Raw genomic sequence first — 25,188 nt, forward strand, 5'->3', positions numbered from 1 at the left:
AACAGTGAAAATGTAAAAATATAAAGATATATACCATTTGAAATGAAAAAAAAAAAAATAGGGCACCAGGGTGGCTCTGTCACCTTAGCTGCCAACTGTTCATTTCATCTCAGGCCATGATCTCAGGATGGTGAGATTAAGACTTGCATCAGGCTCCACACTCAGTGGGGAGTCCGCTTGGGATTCTCTCTCTTTGCCTCTTCCCCCACTCATGTGCTCTCTCTCTCTCTCATAACTAAATAAATCTTTCAAAAAAAAACCAAAAAATAATAAAAAATGGTTTTCAAAATGTGTATAGAAAAATGTCATATCTGACTCATAAGATGGTCTTATTTTATAGTGATAACAAGCCCATTTCTGTTGGTTCAGGGACACGCAAACTGATCAAAGAATGCAATCTAGAGCTCCCAAACCAACATCCTCATATATAGACTCTTGAGATATGTCAGTCTGACATGCAGATCATTGGGGAAAAGAGGTCTCAAGTAATATTGAGACAACTGCTTATTGATATTGAAGCTTTGAAAAGGGGGATCTCTGCTAGTTTACTGTTATTGTTTATGTCTCTATTTCACACACTTTATGAAAATCAGTTCCTCAAAAATAAAGATTTGAAGAAAATAGGTAATGCAGAAGTGTTATAAAATAATTCATTAAAAGTTCACTTTAGTAAAATTGGTAATTCCTTCTTACCAAAAGATTTTAAAAAAGAAAGCAAAAAAGCAAGCTATCAACTTGAAGAAGATACTGCAACTCACTAACATGTAATAGATTAGTATCTAGAATATATATAAAGCTGACCTCAACTAGTGAGTCAGACTCAGTGGTGCATTATGAACAGTGTATTATGACTGAATTACAGGTAGAATGAAGATATTGATCTTAGCTCTCTGTGAGGCAGAGTAGGGCCTGGGTAAAAAATTTTCATTGCAAGCAGCCTCATCTGTTTACCTCAATGTGTCTTAAATATTACTCTTTCCTATGTGTTGGGAATCACTGATATAAAGAATTATGCAATCAATAACAAGCAGTCCAGGAGCGCCTGGGTGGCTCAGTTAGTTAAGATTTTAACTCATTTTTTAGGGTCAGGTCATGATCTCAGTGTTGTGAGATCAAGCCCCATGTCAGGCTCCATACTGGGCATAGGACTAACTTGGTATTCTCTCTCTCCCTCTTTCTCGGCCCCTCCTTCCAAAAAATAAATAAACAAGCAGTCAAGTGAAAAACAGTCAAAATACAAAGTCCTGTCACAGAAAAAGAAACATAAATGACATACATATAAAAATATATACAGCTTAATTGTTAAGAAAATACAAAAGATCACTTTACACACTCTCTACTTTGGTAGAAATAATGAAATCTAATGTACAGAAGTTGTAAGTATTTAAACTAGTAAAATAATTTTGGAAAACCTTATGGCACAATATCATGAAATTAAATGTTTGTTTTTGAGAAATTACAATTCTAAGCATATAACATAGAGATATACATTTGAACTAGAAACTGTTTAATAGTGTTCATAACCATATTGTTTATAAAAACAAAAAAGTAAAAACAACCTAAATCTCTAATTACAGACAATTATCAATTGAGAGTATCTGTATGCAACTGCCTATATGTAATATAAAACCATTAAAAAAATCAAGAGGTGTCATAATAAAAAAAAATGTTATAAAGCTTAAAAAAGCCAGAATATAAAATTGGTCATTTTTTTAGAATTTCTCCTTATATTACCAAGGTAACAAATAGCTATGAAAATTATTAGAGAGATGCCTTTTTAATTTATACTTTACTAAAATTGGTGACCTCAGGCATTCATTTTTTTAATCTAAAATAATGAATATTATTTTATTATTAACTATTTTTTGCTCAAGGCATGATTATATATGACAGTATTTATGTAATTTCTTCCTGTACTGATTCTTAATTACATTATTATTTAATATCATATCAGGTTCCTAATTTAAGAATTACAATTTTATTAAATATGAATTTTTGCATAAATGTATAAACAATGTATGAATGCATAAGTATATGTTAGTAAGAAATAATACTAAGTTACTTATTGTGGCGTAATTTGCTCCCAGTTTTGCTAGCATGTTATAATCATTTGAGGCATTCTGTTACCAAAGGATACACAAAAGTAAATCCAATACCTTTAAATCTGGTAATTTAGATTCAAATTTAGCTCTAATGTTTTTTTAAGCTTTACTATTTAATGGAAATAGCACACTCTGTGTTTTTCCATGTTAGTTTTATAAAAATATATGCAAATGTATGGAAAACGACTCTCCGCCTACATGTACTTTTTATAAAGACTTCTCAAAGTAGATTTGCATTAATCATGCTTCAAATAAGAGTTTCCTATAAATCTAAGCCATGCCATTTCATTGAAAAATTATTACAGAAGGTACATTAGAGCAAATAAAAATCATGAAAATTATAATAATTGGATTTTAGGGATAGTCTGACATGGTCTGCTCCCATGGTATTTATATGGATAAATACAATGAGTCTGATATGCATTTTCAATGTTTCTTTGCCCGAATTTTTATTTTTATTACATATTGCAATATAGTTGAGATGTTTGTTTCTGTTTATTGCTAGGTCATACAGATAAATTTTGAAGAATTTGATCTGGAGATTGGCTATGATACATTGACCATTGGTGATGGAGGTGAAGTTGGAGACCCCAGGACAGTACTCCAAGTGTAAGTGCTCACCATCTCATTCTTGACTTTGCCTATCAGGTCTTTATTAAATTTTTCCCTTTTTTTTCTTTCTTCTTCTTCTTTTTTTTTTTTTTTTTTTTTAAGTTGGTCTCTTCCACGACTACCAACAGAAGAAGCATAGTAACTTGGTTATTATCATCAACCTACATATAGTATTTATTAGCTCTTCTTCAGTGAGGTTTAAGGTACTGGATCCAAACAGAATTTTCTAGACTCCACTGGGAAACAGAAACCTGTCAGAAATGGAAGCTCACAGTAAAATTGCAGAATGGCTGATTAGGGTTTATTTTGGAAAATACCCTTGCCCTTAGAGTTTAAAAATGGAAAGGAAAAAAAAAAAGTATAAAATGGATCCCAGGGAACTCTGATACTGTACTGCAGACTGGTGGGTCATGTTCACGTATTGGATGTAAAATCATACCTAGCCATTGAAATCTGAAGTTTAGATTTGAAATAGATGAAGTAGAGCAACTGGGGGTTTTGATGTGGGCTGAAACAATGATCATGTATCAAAAAACAGGAAATGCTAAGAACTTATTTATTCCCCAGTCCCTGGGCTATTCATTCCAATAATCTACCTCTGATAGGCATGGAAAATATTTTGGGGAGACTATATTGTGTTTTCTCCTTTGAACCTCAAAAACTTAGGATTCACTTTCTCTCAGAATTCCTTTCATAGCTATTGATTTTCAGTTCAGACTTCATGAACACAATGGATTTCCCTAAACCATCAAATTGAAGTTCACACTGAGTATTTCATCTCCAGTGGGAATAAAAATTAAAGCTTCATTCTGTGAGCATTACCTTTTAGACTGTTCAATCAATAGATCTAAATTGGTCCCCCTAGTGAGAATGTGGGAGGGCTGGGAAAGAGAAGAAAAAAAAAATACACTATGTTTAAAACACCCAAGACTGTGAGAGTAGCAAGTGTGTATGTGCATACACATACACACATTATTCAGATCCAGACATTATTGTAATGATATGGATCTAATTTTTCTTATAAAACTCAAAATAAAAAAAAATAGGGCAATACCTTTACAACTTTTAGATACTGAGAGAAAAAAGAACTTTTTAAAAAAATACAACCATACTCTGAAGATAAATTAATTCTTCCTTGATCAAGAGACGCTCTGTCTAAATCCATATCACTGCTCTAGGCAGTGTGTGTGTCGGGGGGGCATTATGCCTTGTTTCCCACCCCATCCCGCATAATATCCTTCCCACCTTCACACACTGCCACCACTATCTCTCACCACACTCCTCCATTTTCTGCATACCTACCATCCCCATTTGATTTCAGTTGCAAAAAGAAAAAAAAAATTATTAGTGGTTTTGCTGCTCACTTCAAAATTTTAATTGTCAAGTGCATATGATGCCCTTATTTCATTTTATATTGGAAGATAGTGATGGGGAGATTTTTAAATTAATTTTTAAAATCCTGTCTTGAATGGATGAAATCAAATAGTGGATGAGGTGAGAAGCATGGGATAATGAAGTGAAAAAAAAAATAGGCTTACAGTTGATTTTTTAAATAAGATTATCCCCAAATTAGCTGGACAACAAAAGACCCTATAGAGAACAAAAGTATGGATGGGTAGTGCCTTTATAAACCAAATAAATAGTCGAATGGAAATAGCTGTATATCACAGACTAACATGAGTTTCCTTCTGTTGCTGGTGGGAAAAAGAAGAAAAAGTTATATATTCTTTTCCTCTTCTCATATTCCTCTTGTTATACTGTCCCTTTTTTGTGTAGTCATTTCACTTTGTTGTTATATTTCCCTCACTCTGAGAAGTTATAATTTATGTGATTCCCATTTTTCGTCCACATTCCTCTGTCTGTAACCAGAAAGTGTTTCTCAAACTTGCTTTTCTCCCTGAGAAATAAAATTGCACTTCTCTGAAAATATAACCCTTTTCCCGAGTAAGGATGACTGAAACAGAACTTAGGTAGCACCTACTCCTGGAGGTGTTCAAATGAAAGCCGGCTGACTCACTAACAGAGATTTTACAGTGCTAGAATTAGATCAGAAGTTCCTTTGAACTCTAAGATTCTGTAATAATAGAACTTAACTGGATTTGTATCCACCAGAGAAGCTGATCTAAATTTGAGTGAATCTGAAGCATATTTCTCAAGGTTAACTTTCCCAACTTTAGGACCGCCCATTTGGGCGTTTGCAGGGCCCAGAGTAAGAAAGCAAATAAATGCAAACTTATGTATCATATATCTAAATATTAGAAGTTGTATATGAGGGGCGCCTGGGTGGCTCAGCGGGTTAAAGCCTCTGCCTTCAGCTCAGGTCATGATCTCAGGGTCCTGGGATCGAGCCCCACATCAGGCTCTCTGCTCTGCGGGGAGTCTGCTTCCTCCTCTCTGCCTGCCTCTCTGCCTACTTGTGATTTCTATCTGTCAAATAAATAAATAAAATTTAAAAAAAAAGAGTTAGAAGTTGTATATGAAAGCTACATGTCATCAAATATAGTATGTTCCATTCTCCTACCTTGACAAATGCACTTTCATGACGACCTGAAAAGACAAGTTTGCATTTGGAATTCTAGGAATTGTGTGGTTTCCTTATGGGGACATGAAGTCATGGAGCAAATGTGTTCCCATCCCCAGCCTACAGCTGCCACCCACTCTCACCAACCTCAGCTCCATCCTTCACCAAGCTGTGGACTTCCCAGCCTAAACATTTGAAGTCCCCATTTGCCCCCTGCAAGTAGTGTTCACTGCCCAAGCGTGCACATATGGGTCCTATGTCCTGGCCCTGGAAATATGCATGTGGAAAGGAGGCTTATGTGGGTCCAGGTGGCAGGCAAATCCAGGGTACTGGGTGCTAGTGAGTTGTAGGACAGTATTTCTCAAACAAACTGTAAAATAGATTTGTTTTCATTTCCAATCCATCTTGAACTGATACTTTTGTAAAGGGAAGGGAAAATAAATTCCTAGAAAAATGAAATAAAAACATATGTGAGTACAATCCCATTATTTTTATATTACGAAATTCACCACACACAATTGCTCTCAAATTACTCTAGAAGTTTGAAAGACTTACTTCCCATTCCTGTACTGATGCCACTATGGGCTGGAAACTAGCCTAGAATCTGGAAGAAGTCGGGGAGGAAGGCAGGCACCAGCAGATGCATCAACTCCCTGGGGAAGAGTTAAGGAAAGGTCAGAAGGAGACCCTCCATGGGGAAGAGATTAGAAAAGGGGTCCTCTTGCTCAAGTTTAAAAACAATATTACGTATGTGACATGATAAATTGTCAAGAATTTTAAATTTTAAAACCCTAGTTGAAAAGAACTTATTTTAAATGATGCTCTTCTAACAGGTAAAACTAGTCTCCATCTGGACACCTTAGTTAGCAATGTTTTATTAATCTATGAATTCCTTTTTGATTTTTATGTTTGATTTATATGCTAGTAAGTAACTTTTGGCACCAAAACTATTTTCATAAATAAATTCATTTTAAGAGATGTGATAGCTAAAAGTAAAAAAATGTAGTAAAATAAATAAATAAAAAGGCATGCATCTAACCGAAAACTATGTAATATCATATTTTAAATTCTAAGAGGATGAATTCAGCTTATATTAATTTTATAAGTTCTCATTAATAAACACACACATCACTTTGGTAAGTATTTAGTCAGATATAAAACATACCAACCTATTTTGTTTAGGTCATAGGATTAAATTAAGCATTAGAAATATGTAGTGTTTTTTTTCTCATTTTCTTTTAATATTTAAGTTCTAAAAAGGAAAGTCAATTGTCATATTCTATTCCATAAAAATATGTATATAGTCCATAAAGTCACAATATGTTCAATAGTTAAAATAATCCTCCATAAAAAGACTAATTATGAAAGGTTTTTAAAAACCATTCTTGTAATTACTTTCTCTGAAGTACAAAGCATTTAGTTTTTGCAATACAGTAACTTAAAAATAATTTAAGTATGCTACATCTCTTTACCTTGAGACTTTAGCCCCAAAGAAATATGATGAAGTTATCAGCAATGAAATTATTAAGTAATAGAGAATGCATTGTAATTGGACACCATATGTAATATGAATTTCTCCATATAGTTTTATCAGATGAAAATTCCTAAAATACTGCAAACTTAAGTTGCAAACCTAAATTCACAATTCAGAGATGTGTTGCTTCTGCTGTTTGCTGTCCCATAATCAAAATGCCCATTTATACTCTTGTCTCTGTTTCTCATTCATTTTCTCTCCATTGGAATTACTTGGAGGGCATTTTTTTCTTTTGTGAAATAGCATTTTTTTATTCCTGACAACTGCATGGAATTATAGTGACAAGTGTCAAAAGATCTCAGAATATGAACTTAGCCAGCTGATAAAAATTCAGGTAATTGCTTTAAACAATCATGCTATTATCTTTTAAAGGCTGTTAAAATAACATTAAATTTCTCCAGATTGTTTTCCATGTGCTTTTTTCACACTTATGTGTAAATTCACCTGATAGTGAAAATGGATGTAATAAATTTGAGAGAACTACGAGTGATGATAATGCAGTTAACTGGCATTAAATTCACCTCCAACCCTCATTTCGTCTGCATAAAAAAGGAGAGGATGTTGATTATTTGTCCAACCTTCTTGTAGCATCAAAGGAAGATGGTTAGGCATTTGATCAAGATGTGATTCTCTTTGTTCTCTTGCCTTTTCTCTCACATGCTTTGCTGTTTCCTTATTGAATTCATGGTGACACTGTTAAGATTAATTAGGTGAAAACTTGCAAAATAAAAGGCAAGGTGAAAAAAAAAGTCTTTTACTCCTAAGATACCTCTGGAAATTTTATGAATATGCACTGATATTGATTGGATGACATTGTATTTGAACTAGTATCTTAAGGGGAGAAATGTTGTTTTGGGTATCTAAACATAGCTAATTCTCTTACTTTGAAATTCTAATTTCTCCTATAAAATCAATGTACAGTGTAAAATTTCCTTCTCGGTTATAAGTTGATAATGGCAAGCAATACCTCTCCCTGGGTACTCTCTGTCTCTCTCTCTCTCTTTTTTTTTTTTTTAATTTTAAATACACCCACACATACACACACACTTTTGTTAATATAGTTTTTAAATAAATATTATAGTCATTTTAATATTTTAATAAATATATTAGCTTTTTTAGATAAGATAGCTTTGTTATACTTAGAGATTATTGTTATTTTTCTCAGCTCATTGGTCTTTATGTTTTGAAAAGCTACTTTGTCCAAGGTTTTTTTTTTTTTTTAAACTACTCAGTGATTCACTCTGTAAAAATCTAGGCTCTACTCTTCTTGGTATCAGACCACTACACATGATATTTGCCTTGAGCAAACTCTTCTACATCCAGGGAATTGTACCTTCCCAAATTTGCTTTTGTATTTCCCTCTCTTAATAATGAAAAAACCTAAATGCCAAAAACACCATGGGCTAATGAAAGAAGGGAATATACTAAATATAGCAATGAAGTAATATTTTTTTAAGAGAATGCTGACCACGGTATAAATAAAAAGTGCTTAGAAAATTGACCAGTGAGCAAAATTCTGCATCCCTTATCTTAGAGTTATTAAAAACAAGGGAAAAAAAAAAAAAAAAACCCTCTTCTTATTGCTCTTTACTCTGCTTTGTACTCTGCTTGCCCTCCTCCACCACGCACACATACTCGCTCACTCACTCACACATGCTCACCATCATTTTAAGTTCCTTGAGAACAGTAACTATCTTTTACTCATCTTGGGTTTCCCAAAATACCTTACACAGAGCCTGTGTTAACACTGCTAGGTATTGCATGAATTATAGTGGGAGAGGCAACGTTACTCTGCATCGAGACACTTACTGAGACATGTGAACAGAGAAGGTATCTTTGCAAACATTGACAAGGACATACGGTGCAGACATGCCTTAGTTCACTTGGGCTGCTGTCACAAAAATACCATAGATGTGGTGGTTTATCAGCAACAGAAATTTATTTCTCATAGTTCTGAAAGTTGGAAGTCCAAGATCACAGTGCCAGACACACATTATTTAGTCCTGTGGAGAAGATTTAATGCATGCTCATGAAAATGACTTGCTGTTGGGCAATAGTAAATATATGCCCTTGGAATTTAAGAATTATTTAGGCCACAATATGGAAATAGTCTCTGTGTCATGTTGATTTCTAGCAGCAAATTATTAAATATAGAGATAGCTCACTTTTATGGTTCTTCATCCTTTTTTCATTATGGTTGTAGCTACATCTTTCTACTATGAAAACTGACAATTTTACTAAAGAAAAAGTCAGTTTGCTATTGTTTGCTTTGGTTTGTGTATTTATTTTTGTATGGATTGAATTGTCTAAAATTAAAAAAAAGTCTTTTAGTTAATGTTTCTCTCCTTTTAATCAGAAATATTTGTACTATGGTAGGCATTTCAAAAGTGGTTGTAAAAAAATGAAACAAAATATAAAAAGGGTATCTAAATCAGCTGAATTTCCTCCCACTAATAGCAAATATTAAAGACTGCCCCTTGCTAGAGTGCTAAAAGTATAAATGAAGAATGGCACACGTAGCTGAACACAAAGATATATGTGCTGAGGTCTTCATCTTCACATTCTCTTTCCTAAAAACAAATGTTGATACAGAAATATTGTGTATAAAGTGAGAACTGTGACAGATACCCTCACACCTTATGCTTTTGAATAGCCAGTAAGAACTTCTGAAACTTAAATCCACGAATGAAATAAATGTTACAATTATGGATCACTCAGTTACCTAAATGAGCTAACGTTTATGTAGTTCTGTTATTCCTAGTACTCCATGTATTATTATTACTATTTTTTTTAAAGATTTTTATTTATTTGACAGACAGATCACAAGTAGGCAGAGAGGCAGGCAGGGAGAGAGAGGAGGAGGAGGCAGGCTCCCTGCTGAGCAGGGAGCCCGATGTGAGGCTCGATCCCAGGACGCTGGGATCATGACCTGAGCCGAAGGCAGAGGCTTTAACCACTGAGCCACCCAGGCGCCCCCATGTATTATTATTTTTAAAAAAATATATTATTATTATTCCAATATGTTGATCCACATTTTTTCCTTTTTATTTTTCTCAGGTTTATTGAGATATAACTGACAATTAAAAGTTAAATATTAAAGGCATATACTTGATGATTTTATATATATATATGTATATATATATATATATATATATACATATATATATATGTATGTATAGTGAACGGATTTTCCTCATTAAGTTCATTCATCCTTCCATCACTTCACATATTTAACTTTTCTTTTTCTTTTTTTTTTTTTGATGAGAACATTTAAGTTCTATTCTTAGCAAATTTCAATTATACAAGACAACAATAGAGCATCATCAACCATAGTAACCATGTTGCACATTAGATCTCAGAACTTATTTAGTAACTGAAAATCATACCCTTTCACCAACCTCTATTTCCCCTGCTTCCTAACACCTGGCAGACATTTTTCTACTTTCTGTTTTTATCAGTTTGACTTTTTTAAGAAAAGATTTCACATGTAAGTGATACCTTGTGTATCACATGTAAGTGATACATACACATGTAAGATATAGTAATTGTCTTTTTCTGTCTGGTTTTCTTTTTCACTTAGCATAAGGCCCTCCAGTTTCATTCTTGTTGTTGCAAATGACAGGATTTCCTTCTTTTTAAAGGCTGAATAATATCCCACTGTATAAAATGCCACATTTTCTTGATTCATTCATTGGCTAATAGACTCTTAGGTTGTTTCTACATCTTGGCTGTTGTGGATAATGCTGCAGTGAACATGGGAGTACAGATATCTCTTGGAGATAGTGGTTTCATTTCCTTTAAATATATACCTGGAAGTGGGATTGCTGTTACTTGGTAGTTCTATTTTTAATTTCTTGAAAAGCCTTCATACTGTTTCGTAGTGACTGTACCAGTTTACCTTCCCACCAGTGGTATACAAGAGTTTCTTTTTCTCCACATCCTCACCAAGATGTGTTACTTTTTTGTCTTTTTGATAATAACCATCCTAATGGATATGAGGCAACACCGCTTTCTGATGTCACCCAGATCGTGGTATTTCAAGGTTACAATTTTTGTTTTTTTTTTTTAAATCTAATGTTTTGCAGCCATAATCATACTTAGTGAATTTCATGTATCCAAAGTGAACATATAAACCATCCTTGATAGTACTACACTAGAAGAATAAATATTAAATATATTTCCATAAAAAGCAAATGTTACATACATGTATGCTACAAAAAAAATATTTTGGAATGTAGGAAAATAGCTATTATCTGTAATGGATGCACCCATATGCCTAGAGTGATTATAAAGAAAATCAAACATTGATCCTAATAGAAATTTTATAGTTTCCATCCTTTATTTCATATTGTATTTGAGTGCTTCAGAAATATTTCTGAGTGTACTTATTTAGGGCTTTTACACTTTTATTCTAGCATGAAGGGGCAAACTAGGATAATTAGAATGTGTCCTGAACTCTGGGGTTATTCAGCCTATTAACAAACATGTATTGAAGAAGTTTCTCTTTTTAAGTTTATAGCTAACAGGTTCAAAAATACATATTAAAAGCACACTAAAACTGGAGCACCTGGATGGCTCGGTTAGTTAGCATCCAAATCTTTTTTTTTTTTTTTTAAAGATTTTATTTATTTATTTGACAGAGATCACAAGTAGGCAGAGAGGCAGGCAGAGAGAGAGAGATGGGGAAGCAGGCTCCCCACTGAGCAGAGAGCCCGATGTGGGGCTTGATCCCAGGACCCTGGGATCATGACCTGAGCCGAAGGTAGAGGCTTTAACCCACTGAGCCACCCAGGCACCCCAGTTAGCATCCAAATCTTGATTTCACCTCAGATTATGATCTTAGAGTCATGAGATCAAGCCCTGCCCTGGGCTCTGTGCTGGACATGGATCCTGCTTAAAGATTCTCTCTCTCGGTTTCCCTCTGCCCCCTTCTCCCTCATGCTCTCTCTCCCTAAAAACAAACAAACAAACAAACAAACAAACCAAAACCTTACTAAAGCCATTTGAATACTCATTTGAAATAATGTGGGACTCCCTCCTCCATGATTAGAAAACACCCTTTACTCTCAGGGATGGGAGTTGAATAGAAAGTTGTCCAAAGTAGGTGAAATTTCAATTTGAGTCTAAACTAAAGTACGTGAGAGGCTGTTGGAAGGACATTAGCCACTGAGCCTGCATCCAAAGAGCGTGGTTTCAAGTGAGGTACCAATGTTAATAAAATATAATTAAAAATAAAATCACCACCAACAAAGTGAATCCTCTTCACTACATGAAGAAAAGAATAAATCAATTTTACTCCTGAGTAGGCATATACCAGAATATAAGTAGGCATAAACCAGAATATAAGTAGGCATAAACCAGAATATAACATACATTATATGCAGTCTGCTAAAGAGATTGCAAAAAAAGAAAAATAATCTCACCCATTTATATAAGCAGATACAATCCATTACATACGTGTTGATTATCCTTATCAAAAGCAAAACAAAATTAACTCTTATCCATATGATAAACTGGAAGTTACACCCTAGAGCAAAGCACCTAGGCTTTAACTCTAAGGCACAGAAGCAAGATGAAGGGGCACGATCTTTCTTCATGTTCACATTTCAAAGAGATGGCTTCATGGCCTTCATGAAAGACATTCTTGGTGTGTAAAACTGGAAGAGTTTTGTTTAGCTTTTACACCATTTAAATAGGCCTGAAAAGTACCAAGAAAGCAAATATTTATAATTTTAAGTTTTCTAAAGGAAATGATAAAAAGAAATGGAAAAGTAGGAAAGTTTTCTTTCCTACTTTTTTGGAACGAAGGACAATTTGAAACTTTTTTTTTTTTTAATTTGATTTGCACTTATAATTTTTCTTTTTGTGACTACTTTATAATAAAACTACAATTTTATAATTATCTCAATTGCTGTTTCTACTTTCCTCTGGGCAGTTTGCAGTCATCTAAATATACAGCAAATTCACAGTAAAATACAAAGTAAAGCAATTATCAGGAATACAATAGGATGAAGTTAAAATTTCAGTACAATATTAGCTGTGGAGGAATAACCTTTAAATATGTTGTACCAACAGTAAATGGGTAAAGAAAATTCTTGATAGCAAAGGTCAAATTCTTTCATCATACATTAGTTTTACAAATTGCTATGTTGCCTATATTGCTTACACTTTTAAATGATTCAATGTTTATTGTATTATTTTATAGCTCCTTATGAAATCTTACTAATTTAAACTTAAGGAGTAGCTTCACCCTGGGGCCTGAATCTAATTTTTTCAGTAAGAGCTTATTTCTTTAGAATCCCAGTAAACTTCTCCTAAGTTCTCACCAATTACGTAAGTGACATTACATTTACAAAATAATCTAGGATCTTCAGTAATTATTCCATCTTTCCAAATAATTTTTCCCAGATGGAAACACAAAGATACCTAGAACCATTATCTAGTATTATTGTGAGGCACCTGTTAAAGGGTACATATTGAACTTCCAGTGTTCAATAATACATGACTCTAATTATTTAAATCTTGAGGACAAACCCAGCCTACAGGCCATGTTTTGCATGGTCAAAATCAATAGTTATATTATTATAACAGTCAATTAGATCTCCATGGGTAATAGACATTCACTTTTGTTTATCTACACTTGGACTGGAGAGAACTTGTTATTTCAAAGTTAATCAAGTGGTCTTCTATAGCTTAATTTGTAAACACTGGATTTCTGTTTCTAATTAAATGCTTTTCATTCTGTAGCATCCTACTAGTCAAACAAGTTAACAAAACTTTTTTTTTTTTTAAATGTCAAAATTATAAAGTGAGTATCTGGATGGGCATTAGTTATTTTACTTTGGTATTATTAAAACTTACTAAGAAGATAATCTCACTTTTTGCTCTGTCAATAATTAGATTGCTGGACTGAGAAGTCCAGATCATGTGTTGACCAGTATAAGAGAAAAATTATGCCAGACCAGTGAAACAGTTAGGGAAGACTTTATTCAAGACTATAGACTCCTACTGGAATAGGGACCAAGACTATTGAAATAGGAGTCAGTACCATTACAGTAGGGAAGAGGAATTAAACTCAACTCTACTGAAATAAAAGGTGGGGTGGATTATACACGCTGGGGTAAACTTTAGGGAAAGTGTTGGAGAAGAGTAGGTGGGAGATTGGTTGATGTGAATAGGTCATCTGCATTTGTTAACAGATGCTGATCAGAATTGAGCTCCTGCATGTCCACAGACGGGGTGTTTGGAGTGCTTACTCTTTTCATGATTATATTTCAGAGGGATGGCTCCCAGCTCCTTGAGAAACACATTCTTGAGTTGTAGAAAATTTGTGTCTTGAATTGCAGAGAAAAGATGTACAGTTCTAAGTTTTCTAAAGTAAAGGCTCTTCAAAAAGGTAGAATAAGAGCCTGTAATCAGGAAGGAGACTCTTAAAGTTTAGTTAAGCTCAGGGGAACATTAAGGCTGTCTTGGTCACTGGGAATATAATTTTGAGATGTCTGGGTACAGTGATTGTGGGACATATTACTGGGAGTACAGAAAGAAAAATATAGTTTAACAAATAACCTGTTTTTTTTTTCTGTAATAAAATGTGATTTTTAAAAAGAAATTAAAAAAAACACTGCTGTGAATAAGACAGTAAGGCAGTCCATGAAAATTGTACGTTCTCTAGAATACCTTTTTTAAGCTGAGTTCAGTGTCATCCTCGGTTGCTCTAGAAAATTTGATTTTCAACTCCTTTGTAAGACCCACTGCCTAACGCTTTATGGCTGCTGGCTTCACTTGGCAAGCGTGGGTCTCCCTGGGTTTTCCTTTCACTTTAATCATTGAATGGGTGATCAGCAGCACTTGAAAGAGTCCCTCCAGCATAGGAACAGACTATCTTTCCTCTACAACAACTTTAAGTAGACAGAATCTCCTGGTTAATAGAGGTGGCAGACTTCTGGTGGGTCCTTCAAGGTCCTTTACCTTATGACTTTATGTCTCAGGACTTGTGGAGAAGAAAGAAGCCCTTTGAAGTATTGGACATGTTTATGAGAGGATTCAGTTAAATTCGGTACAGGACATGATCTCTGACCCAAATTCATAAGCCTGCCAAATATAAGTTCAAAGGGAAAATATTATGCTTGCTTGCAGAGGTTGCTCCAATTTTCCACAAGGCTAGTAGTAAAGGTCTAGACCGTTTTAATCTAATATATTGCTGAATTTTAACAAATGAGTTTGATTGTTCTTACTGGAATCTGTAAATATTTGCATCATTACTAGATGGCAGTGGAAATCAGATAACTTCCTCTCTCTGATTCATTATGCTCTAGTATTCCTTAAGTGGAAAATGTTTGAAGAAAGACTTTACCACTGCTTGAGAATTGGCATCTGAAGAGGGAAACAACTTCTTCAGACCATCCAGATATCATAATCCCATAACTAGACAAAACCTCTTACATTCCTCAGAAATTATGTCTATGAAATCCAAATGCCACCAAAATTTGAGGGAAGTTGGTTGGGGAAAACTGCCTACACAGACCTTAGGAGAACCTATGAAGAATTCTACTGGCAAATTTTTCATCTCTTTAATATGTTTTGGATAACTTCATCTTTTTAGGTATATGTAGTAAGAGTCTGGTGCCTTTAAAAATCCTTTTTTACTTTGGTGTTTATGTTGATGATGCAACTTTGCTAACCAAGAAATAAGGACTGTGGCATGTGTTTTTGTTAGCTAATTCCCACAGTTCAGTCAAATTTCTCTTAGCTCCTCTTCTAATCCATTTGTACATTTTTTTGTGTGTGGGGGTGTGGGAAGCATATTTTTGGAAATTAACAAAAATTGCTTGTTGTATTGAATGTGAGGCTTCTAAGTTTGAAATCTGCCGCATTTAACAGTGGCTTTTGAAGCTCTGTCAGCAAAATCATTGCCTTCAGAAGTTTTCATTCTGCCTGTGTGAGCCCTGCAAGTGATTACTGATCTGAGCAGCCTTGAACAAGTCAGCTATCAATTTTCCATGAGATAGTTTCTTTCCCCTCAAAGTAGGAACCTTCTTTTTTTTTTTTTTCCCAAATTTGTTCCGTTGCATGACAGACAAAAACACATACTATATGGGGGTGCAATTACCGTGACTGCTATTGATGAGGCTGTTTGTACCAACTTAGTTCGAGGCAAAATAGAAGCTTCCAGAATTTTCATAAAGAGTCAGCATACCATACAAAGCCTTATGCTGGCCACTTTTATCCTGAGAATATTACCCATCCACAAACATTATGAAATTGTCATTATGAACAAGAATATCAGACAAATCAAGTCAAAGCCTCATGTCTTCTATTACCATTGAACAGCTGTGACCAACAATATGATTAGGATCTGGTAAAAACAACACCGACAACAACAACAACAAAAAAACAGGATCTAAGAGGTTGCATTTCCTAATAGTATTTTTGTTGTTGTTGTTTAATGACCATTTATACCTAGGCTGGTGGCATACCCACAGATTTGTAACCTTACTTGTAAGATAGCTGTCACAACACATAGGACAGGAAAATAAGTCAAGTGACTCAAGGTAAGGACTTGAGCCTTTTTTAAAGTGTGTCTGTTGCTATTACAGCGTCCCAGTAACCACAATGCCCTGATCCAGAAGAACTGAGAAATACATTATCAACGCGTGGTCTAACTAATCCTTGCTTTTGAGTTAACACTCCAAACGCAGCACCCTTATTTTCATGACAACACAACTAGAAAGGCTTTTCCAAATTCAGAATTCCCAATGCTGGGATGACACTGAGCAGTCATCACACAATTGCTCTATCAGAGGTTTTGTCTTCTCTGTAAAAGTTTGAATTCATTGTCTACGGTATCCTCTTAGTCCCCCAAAACTGGGGACTTTATTTAATAAGATATTTCGTTTGCAAAATGGACTGTATTATATCCTTTTGGGGCCTTCAGCATCAACAGATACCTGAATATTTAACCTCAGTTTGGCAGTAATACAGCTTATCTCGTGCGGCCTTGTGCCTTTGTGAACGGAGGGAATTGTAACAAAGCCAAAGCATCAGTTCTGCTTGGCTTTTTAGTTTCTGATTCTACCAGCAAACCATCCATATATTGAATACCTATGGATCCTTCTGGCGGGAGAGCTGTCTCTAAGTTTTCCCATAAATGACTAGAGGAATAGTAGGAGAATACTGAAACCCTTGAATTTTTTTTTTTTTTTTTTTGGCCATAAATATTGGACTCCTTCATAAGTAAAAGTGAACAAGATTTAGACTTGTCCATGAGAAGAGCTAGAAGAAAACAAAAACAAAACAGAAATAGATAGATTGGAGAAAAACCTTTCAGACAATGCTACCAAAGTTATTAAAAGTTCTGGTTTAGGAACTATACACATTAATGGAACAATTTTATTTATTTCCTTAAGATCTTGTACAAAAGTCAACCATCTTTATCATATTTACTTTACTTCTTTACTGGGAATTTGGCAGTATTAATATTATAGGGTGAGTGCCCTTTCTTTTATAATTATCCTTTGCTTTTTCTAATTTTTTTTTTTTTTTACAACTGGTTTTTCCCTTCTAATTGAGCCCTCAACAAAGGGTATTGTTCAACATAAGACTAATGCTTCTGATAAGGGATTTCTATGGGTTATACATCTTAGATTAAATTAGTGTTGTTATTCCTTGGGCCCAAAGTAATACATTGATTTGTTTCTGCTCAGGGTACTTTTCCAGTGTGGTACAGGCTTGCTATTTCCTACTATACCCCTTTTCTTTCAGAAAGTACCCAGTAACCAAACCAGATGCTTTTTCTGAGGGTAATTCACAGACATTCCAGATGGAATACACAATATGGTAGTCTTAATTTGCACAAGAGATCTCTCCCCAATAGGTTTATAGAACAATCAGCAGAAAGGAAGAAAATGTGTTCCTTAGCCACAGGATCTATTCAGGTTGGAACCACAAAGAAAAGAAGGGAGCATAAAGCTGATTCAAATGACCTGTATTGATCTATCACCAGATGGAAAATGAAGACTTTCCAGGAAAATTTCAGAATAAGTAACAGTACAATCTACCAGAAAAAGCAATGATACATCAGCCAGAGGGAAAGTTATTGAAGTATACATTTCACCAGTTCCTACTGCTGAGATTTCCTCAGTCTGTCTATTTTAAACCATTTTCCCAGTTATTCCTTAGCCTTCTGGACATTCTTGATTCCTATTTCTGCAATTTATACATCCCTGGAGTCTTATTTTCTCCATTCCCTCTTCTAGTGTTGCAGCCTCTTATAATAGTAACATTCTGTTTTCTCTTCAGTTCTCTTCACAGATTGGCCACCACTGTAGAGTTAATTTCCTTTAGTAATTAGTCTTAACCGAACAGTTAACCTGCCATTTTTAACTTCTTATTTTCTTCTTCATATTTGTTCAGATTGTCCCCAAACTGAGTAGCTACTGCTAAGATTTGGGTAATAGTTGTTCTCCTTGCCATTTGACCCCCCTTTCTTTAATTTGAGCTTGGATAGTCAACAAGAGAGCCAAGACAAAGATGGATAGAACCAGAGGACGCTTTTTTTTTTTTTAATTTTATTTTTTATAAACATAGAACCAGAGGACGCTTTTGACCTGTTCCTGGATCTGTGCTAGTAAACTCTGAAAAAGCATCAATAAGTTTTTGATGGAAAATAATAGGGGATTCACCTGCCTTCTGTTTGTAACACTGTGGTTTTTCCCAGCTCACCTTTAGAGGAAAGGCTGTGAGCAGTCTCTTTCAGTAGGTCTTCCAAACACTTAGTTTTTTTCCACAGTTGTCGAGGATGGTGGATCACTGGCTACTGTTTGGAGTGCTGGGTCATCTTCTTGTCCCCAGCATGCTTGCTCCATCAAATGAGCAAAATCTATTGGCTTCAGAATTCCAGTAGCTAGTACACATCCCCACGTGTGGTGGTGTAAATTTAAAGTATAATGAGACAGGGAAAACAGAAGGAGCAGAGACAGCAAGAGAAAGAAAGAGAGGGCTTCTGTAAAAGAGAAAGTCCCTTGAATTCTCACGTTTTCTCCCATTCTTCCCAGTCTTTCCACTGATTATCCAAACCATTTTTTAACTTTCCTCTTAGAATGATAGCCATCCAATAAATACAAGTATCTAATTTGCTTCGTATGAGGCCCTCCTAAAACACACAAAAATCCTGAAAGACTAAATTCTCTTATGTATTCCAAATATGACAGGGGTATTACCTGTTTAAGAGAAAGAACTTCAGGCTTTCCATATTTTTCACTATCAAAGCTAATCATGATCTTAGATCATGATTTTAGATTTTAGAGCCCAATTTACCCTGGTTTACTAAATAATAAAATCTTGAATTTGAGAGGGTGGTTCATTGAGATAGTATTTCAAAAGAGCAGGGCACTAGAAGAAACACTTTATAATCCAGGGTCTCTTATTAGATTGTTTGTGACCATGAGACTTTAGCCGGTCCATTTAATTCAAGAACTGCCATTTGGATCCTATCCTCATCACCAAATTGTCGGGGAAATATAATTAAAAATAGAATTACCTGTCAACCTCGTTAAATCTCTCCACAAAATGTAAGCAAGAATAAAACAGTTTTAATATTTAATAAGCATTGAACCAGACTGTGATGTGTATCAGAGGCAACCCACCAAGATGATTGCAAAGAAATAAATCTCGCCTTTTCATACAGTCAGGCAGATACAATCCATTACATGTATGTTAACTGCTCTTATCCAAAAAGATTTTTGAATAAAACACCCATCTTTTTGTTGGGCAGGAAGTTACCTCATGAATCTGTATGCCTACACTTAAATCCCACAAAAACAGGGATACAGAACAATATTCTCCTTAACGTTCACATTTCAAAGAAATGACACCCAGACCTCCAAGAAAGACATTCACGGGATGCACCATTAGCAAGAGGCTTATTTAACTTAAAAGATTTTTATATAATTGAAATAAACAGAGGTCATTTACAATTTCGAGTGTTCTAAAGGAAATGCTAAAGAGAAGGGGGTTTTTCTCTTCCCTTTGTGGCATCAGGGAATTTTTTAGTTTAATTATCATTATTTTTCAGATTTGTATTTACCCTTACACCAGCCACGAATGTGGACTCACAGGAGAACAAGTTAGCAAAGGAACAACTTTGCCTGTATGTGTTAGCTGTTCTTTATGAACTGACAAAATATCATGCTGGAGGTTTGGGGTAGTAAAAGTACAGAACTGAAAGGAAATAAGAGAACATAAGAAGGAGCAATTATGCAATCTTCTCCTGAAAACAACTTTTAATAGTGTGAGGCGGATTGTTGGCATATTTGATATGGTGTATCTCATACCTACTTCATAATGAACCATTTTGCTTTCTGTCATGTCTCAGAGCTTGAGTTCTCCTTACTCTTGCCCATAAACTCTCTCCCTACTATAGCTCAAAAGAGTAGTATTTATGAGCTCACCAACTTGAAAATTGAAAGTTCATATGCCACAAAGTTTCACTGAATGATCTTTCCAAATGATGGGGGGGAATGTGTGTGTTTACCCACAGATATGTATACCCACAAATATGTATACATGGGGCAGATATACACCTATATTACAAAGGAGAATGTATGTATGTATATCTTTAATATTATAATAATTCTAAATTTAATCTGGCAGGAAGACATCATACCTTAAAATTCCATAATACAGTATAATTCACAGTGTTCCTCAGTATCACATATAATCCCATAATTAAGACATAATATTTAACTCGGTTTATTTGAGATAGAGTCCCCATAAATTCTGTAACACTGGACACTGGTAACACAGTTACATTTAACTCAGTCGGCTGATGTTATTTTACCCTTTTGGTGGCTAGATGATGAGCCAAGCATTTTGCCGCTGTGGTCGCTTCGGGGATATGGGCATCAGTGCTGCCCTCTGCTGGTGTAATTGTAGTGTAGCCTCTATCCCAACACATGCTCTCTTAAAATGCCCATTTTATTACAGAGGGAAAATGTATACCTTCTCTCCTCATGTAATTTCCCAGAATCTTCATGATCTTAGCAATAAAGTTCACAAACACTTAGGAATTCCCCCTTTTAGAAGACTCTCTTTTCAGTATATAATTTAAACTTCCTTATCACTATGGATATTTTGCTCAGCAGTGAGTCCATTTTTTCCCTCTTCCTATTCTCGACAGACTTTTCCCCCCAAGGTCTTATTTACGCATTTGCTTTCCTTCTTTATATGACCCTTGGCTTTGGTTCAAGTATATGACTGTAACATAATTAATGACAGAGGAAACATGAGGTAATTTCCGTTTTTACAATTATAAAATTGAGCATTACTGAATGAGATTATTAATGCATAGATTCAGTGATGCTATATCAAACTACCAGCATGTTCTTTAAGATGAAACTATTTGCAGTAAAAAAAAAAAAATACATATGTTGTCTGATATCAGTACTGCAATTCCTTGCTATTTTATTGTTTTGCATAGTGCTTAAATATTTTTCACAGTATTTCTTTAGAACAAAGTTCTGTAAAACTTGAAAGGTTAAAATGAAGAGCATTCCTGGTGTTTAAAAAAAAATTAAAGATATTTTAGATCCTCTTTTTCCTTTCAGTTCAAAAAGGAGTATAAGTTTCTCTGATAGTCTAAAATTTAGTATCTTGCCTGAGGGTTATGAAAGACCTAACCTAGTTAAACACATGAAATGATACTTACTTTTAATAAATCTTGATCACTAAATTGTGCTGTTTGTTCTATTACATCAACGCATAGCCTTGCAAGTTTATCTGACGGTTGTTTTTTTCTAGCCAAGAAAGTATTGAGAAACAGTTCTGTGTCATCATTTGCATGCAGAAAGTGTTTTAATAACCCATTTCTCTCTTCTCCGTCCATCTCTTTTTTAGGCTGACTGGAAGCTTTGTGCCAGACTTGATAGTGAGCATGAGTAGCCAAATGTGGCTGCACCTTCAAACAGATGAAAGTGTCGGCTCCGTTGGCTTCAAGGTTAACTACAAAGGTAATGATGAATGGCTACTATGGGAAGTATGTTATCTTAATACCACCAGAGAATACTTTTAAATTCAAGTTTAATTGCATCTACGAAATAAAAAGTTTCCCCGAACATAAACAAGAATATATTCTAACAAAATACTTTTCTTTTTAATTTAACTATAAATGTTGATTTCACTTTTCTTTAAATAAACTTAGGCCTACCTTTTTTCCCCTTATAATGTAGTCTATTTTGCATATCTCGTCTCCCCGCAGTCCACTGTACTATCCCTATATGTTAGCCACCCTGGACTCCTAGCCTTACCCAGAATAGACAATGTAATTTTATATACTTTATACAATTTGCCTGGCAAAAATAATATACTAATTAGGTAATACTAAAATTCAAAGTAAAGGACTTAATTCCTCCAGAATCCAGAGTACCATTTTTTGAAGGGGTCATATGGATCTACCAGTTATTCTTTCAGATTAAATACATCGTTTTGGTGTTCAAATGATCAATTCCTGTGTAAGTCATAGACCACAGATGTGCTAAATTACCACTGCCCACCCGGTGTTGGTAGTGATGCAGATTGATGATTAATTACCTGTGCACAACAGAATCTTTTAGTTCCATTTATAAGAGATAGATGCAAGTGTTATAAAATCATAAATATCCTTGATGAACCTTGATTAAACTCAAATAGAGACAATGGAGATAATGGATATATATGTATATGTGTATGTGTATATATATATATATATATATATATATGAAATGTGAATATAGAATTCTAACTGAAAAAATAGTGAATGTTAATAAATTCAATTGAAATCTATACCTTAAGAAATGAAAAGTTTTAAGAAACCATCAGAACATTCTGTGGCTTGATTTTATTATTTCTGTTGTGGTAAAAATCATTATTCTCTCTCTTCTCAATTTTAACAATAGCTGTTTAGAATTCTCTTACTTGCATAATCATAATTTGTAGTCGGTTTCCTTTTCCAAACATTGGCTTGCCATGCCTTCATATCTGGACACACGGAACTGAATGCTTGATGTTGTCAGGGAGACCGAACACAGGCATCTTGTGTTTTTAACTTGTGACTAATTTGGTGCTATATTAATTTGAATAGTTCAATAAATTTGTATAAATGTCAGTTAAAAATAATAAAAAGGTTACCCTGATTATAATTTCAAATATATCCCTCCTCCATTTAAAAATCCACATCTCTGCTCTCTAAATAAGACAAAATTACAACATTTAAAGAATGGTCAGTTTTTGTTGAAAGTATCTATGTCTTGATGTTTTCATTTTTTAAAGAAAATTCCACTCTAAATGGCAAAAGGGAACTGGCATCCTTATATTCCCCTTGAGTTTATTATTTTCTTCACCCTGTGAAGGTTACCTGTCAGAGACCCTGTAGTTGTTTAAACCTTGGAAACCGTATTAATCATTAACGATAATGCTTCAACAAAGAAACAATTGTAATAGAGCTCATGGACATGTCGGAGCAGTAGGGATTTCTATCAATATTTACAATGTTCTCCACTCTGTGCAGTTCAAGAGCTGAACTACATGGTAAAGTAGTACAATTAAACATTATTTTGGTTTCTTTCTGCTCAGTTTTCAAAAATTGTTTTTAAAAAATCCTAAGGATCTGCTGTGTGCTGGCTTCTGAATGAGTTGTTGAAAATAGAAAGAAGAGCCAGGTATTAGCTCTCAGGGAAATCACAATATAGTGACAGAGAAAAACATACCCAACTATTCAAGCACAAATCATCTACAGAAAGGAGAGAGTTGAAACCAACACAGGAGATTCTTACTGAATAATGCCTTTATTCTTTTCCCTTCCTTCAGTCTATTTTAATCTAATGTCCACACTGGGAATGGTGATCTCCAGCAGTAGAGAAGTGTCACGTTACACTCCTGCTGTAGGTGTTTCCGTAATTTTCTTCATGGCTTAAAGATAAGGTCCAAAACCTTGAGACATCTTATCTTCCAGCTTTCTTCACCCAGTCTTTGTCTTTCTATAGTCCAATTTTATAAAATTATCTGTAATTCTCCATCCCAGCAAGTTGTTTCAAACCTCTCCTCTCTGGACTTTCAGGCAATTCCATCCGAATTCGCTATTCTTATTTTAACAGCATCACATCACCCATCCTTCAAGACAAAATTCAAATATTTCTTCTTCTGTGAAGCCTTTCTTAACTCCATTCATCACAAAATAACACTTTCTCTGTTGTATAAGACCTGTGCCAGATATATACTATATTACCAGATGGAAATATATCCATTTTCATATTTCCATTAGCAACCCTTTGCTATGTCATCATAAGTGATTAGTAAAACTGAACAAATGATTTAACATGTATAATGTGATGTAATAGAGGGAAAAATATGTCCTTAAAATTTAGTTTACCGTGATTTTTTTCCTACTGTGAAAATCATATTTTTTGCATTCTCCATAATTTAAAACCTGAGCTCAAAGTTGAAGCAGGGTTCATTTTGACAAGTTTCGAATTTTGATGTGCAGATAGCTTTAGCAACTTTGCCTACTAAAAATAATTTTCATAATTACCATGCTCTCTGTTAAGTAGTATGTTGGTTCTAAATGGAACACCTGCTAAAAAACCTTTCCAGATTTGATCTAAAGATATCTTCTTTTTGTCATCTGTAGATTTTGTATGACATAGCATTGACTGTAGCTTTCCTGTAAATTGAGCATGTTTTTCATTTGGTATATTTTCTTTTTTTAATTTTACGGGTAGCCACTAAATTATGTAACCCAGATTTTTTTTTATGATACATTTTAATTCTTAAATTGTGTTTTGCTAATTGCCTATGACCATGCCTTTGAAGTTTGCTTTAAAAGAAAATAAATTTTCAAATGAAATCTCCTATTAAGAAACCAAAAATAGAAAAAAAGAAAATTAAAAGCTGGGCTGCTTTGATGCAGGACTGGCATTCCCCAATGGTCAGAAACCTTAGTGCTCCAAAAAACTCAGTTTGAAAATGGCCTTTTCTAAGACCATACTATTGACTAAAAGACCAAAAATATATCTGTGAATATAAATGATACATAATTGCCTAATTAAGTCATCATTATCTTTAGAACCTCAGCTTTAATCTTTGGAAATATCAGTGCTTTTTTCTATAGAATTTGGACAGCAACTATCTTAAACTATAAAAAAGCAACAAATGTTGAAAATCAAGAAAATAGTTCCTTATTATAAATGCAATTCATTCTTATTCAATTAAAATTCATTTAATAGTTATTTTGTACATAAAAGTATGCTGATTATGGTTTGCAATAGCAGAAGTGCATAAAATACCACTGTATTCTTCAGAAGTTTAATGATATTCCTTACTTGTTATAAACAGTGATGTCCATTTTGGGTATAACACATCAGCCATCCTTCTCTGCAGGAAATCTATGA

General features: G+C 34.3%; 1 protein-coding gene across 2 annotated transcripts in view; it reads left to right on the forward strand.

Annotated features, from left to right (window-relative positions):
- Positions 1-25,188, forward strand: part of LOC111146567 (CUB and Sushi multiple domains 3) — a 1,261,269-nt gene that overhangs the window by 664,484 nt on the left and 571,597 nt on the right. For both annotated transcript variants that reach the window (XM_022502159.1, XM_022502160.1), the window contains 2 exons: positions 2,608-2,711; positions 21,662-21,774. In XM_022502159.1, coding sequence (XP_022357867.1) covers positions 2,608-2,711; positions 21,662-21,774 — 217 coding nt within the window. The remainder of the gene's footprint in view (positions 1-2,607; positions 2,712-21,661; positions 21,775-25,188) is intronic.

The sequence above is a fragment of the Enhydra lutris genome, unplaced genomic scaffold, assembly GCF_002288905.1.
Source record: "Enhydra lutris kenyoni isolate GAN:26980312 unplaced genomic scaffold, ASM228890v2 scaffoldscaffold14, whole genome shotgun sequence".
In the NCBI taxonomy this organism is placed as follows: Eukaryota; Metazoa; Chordata; class Mammalia; order Carnivora; family Mustelidae; genus Enhydra; species Enhydra lutris.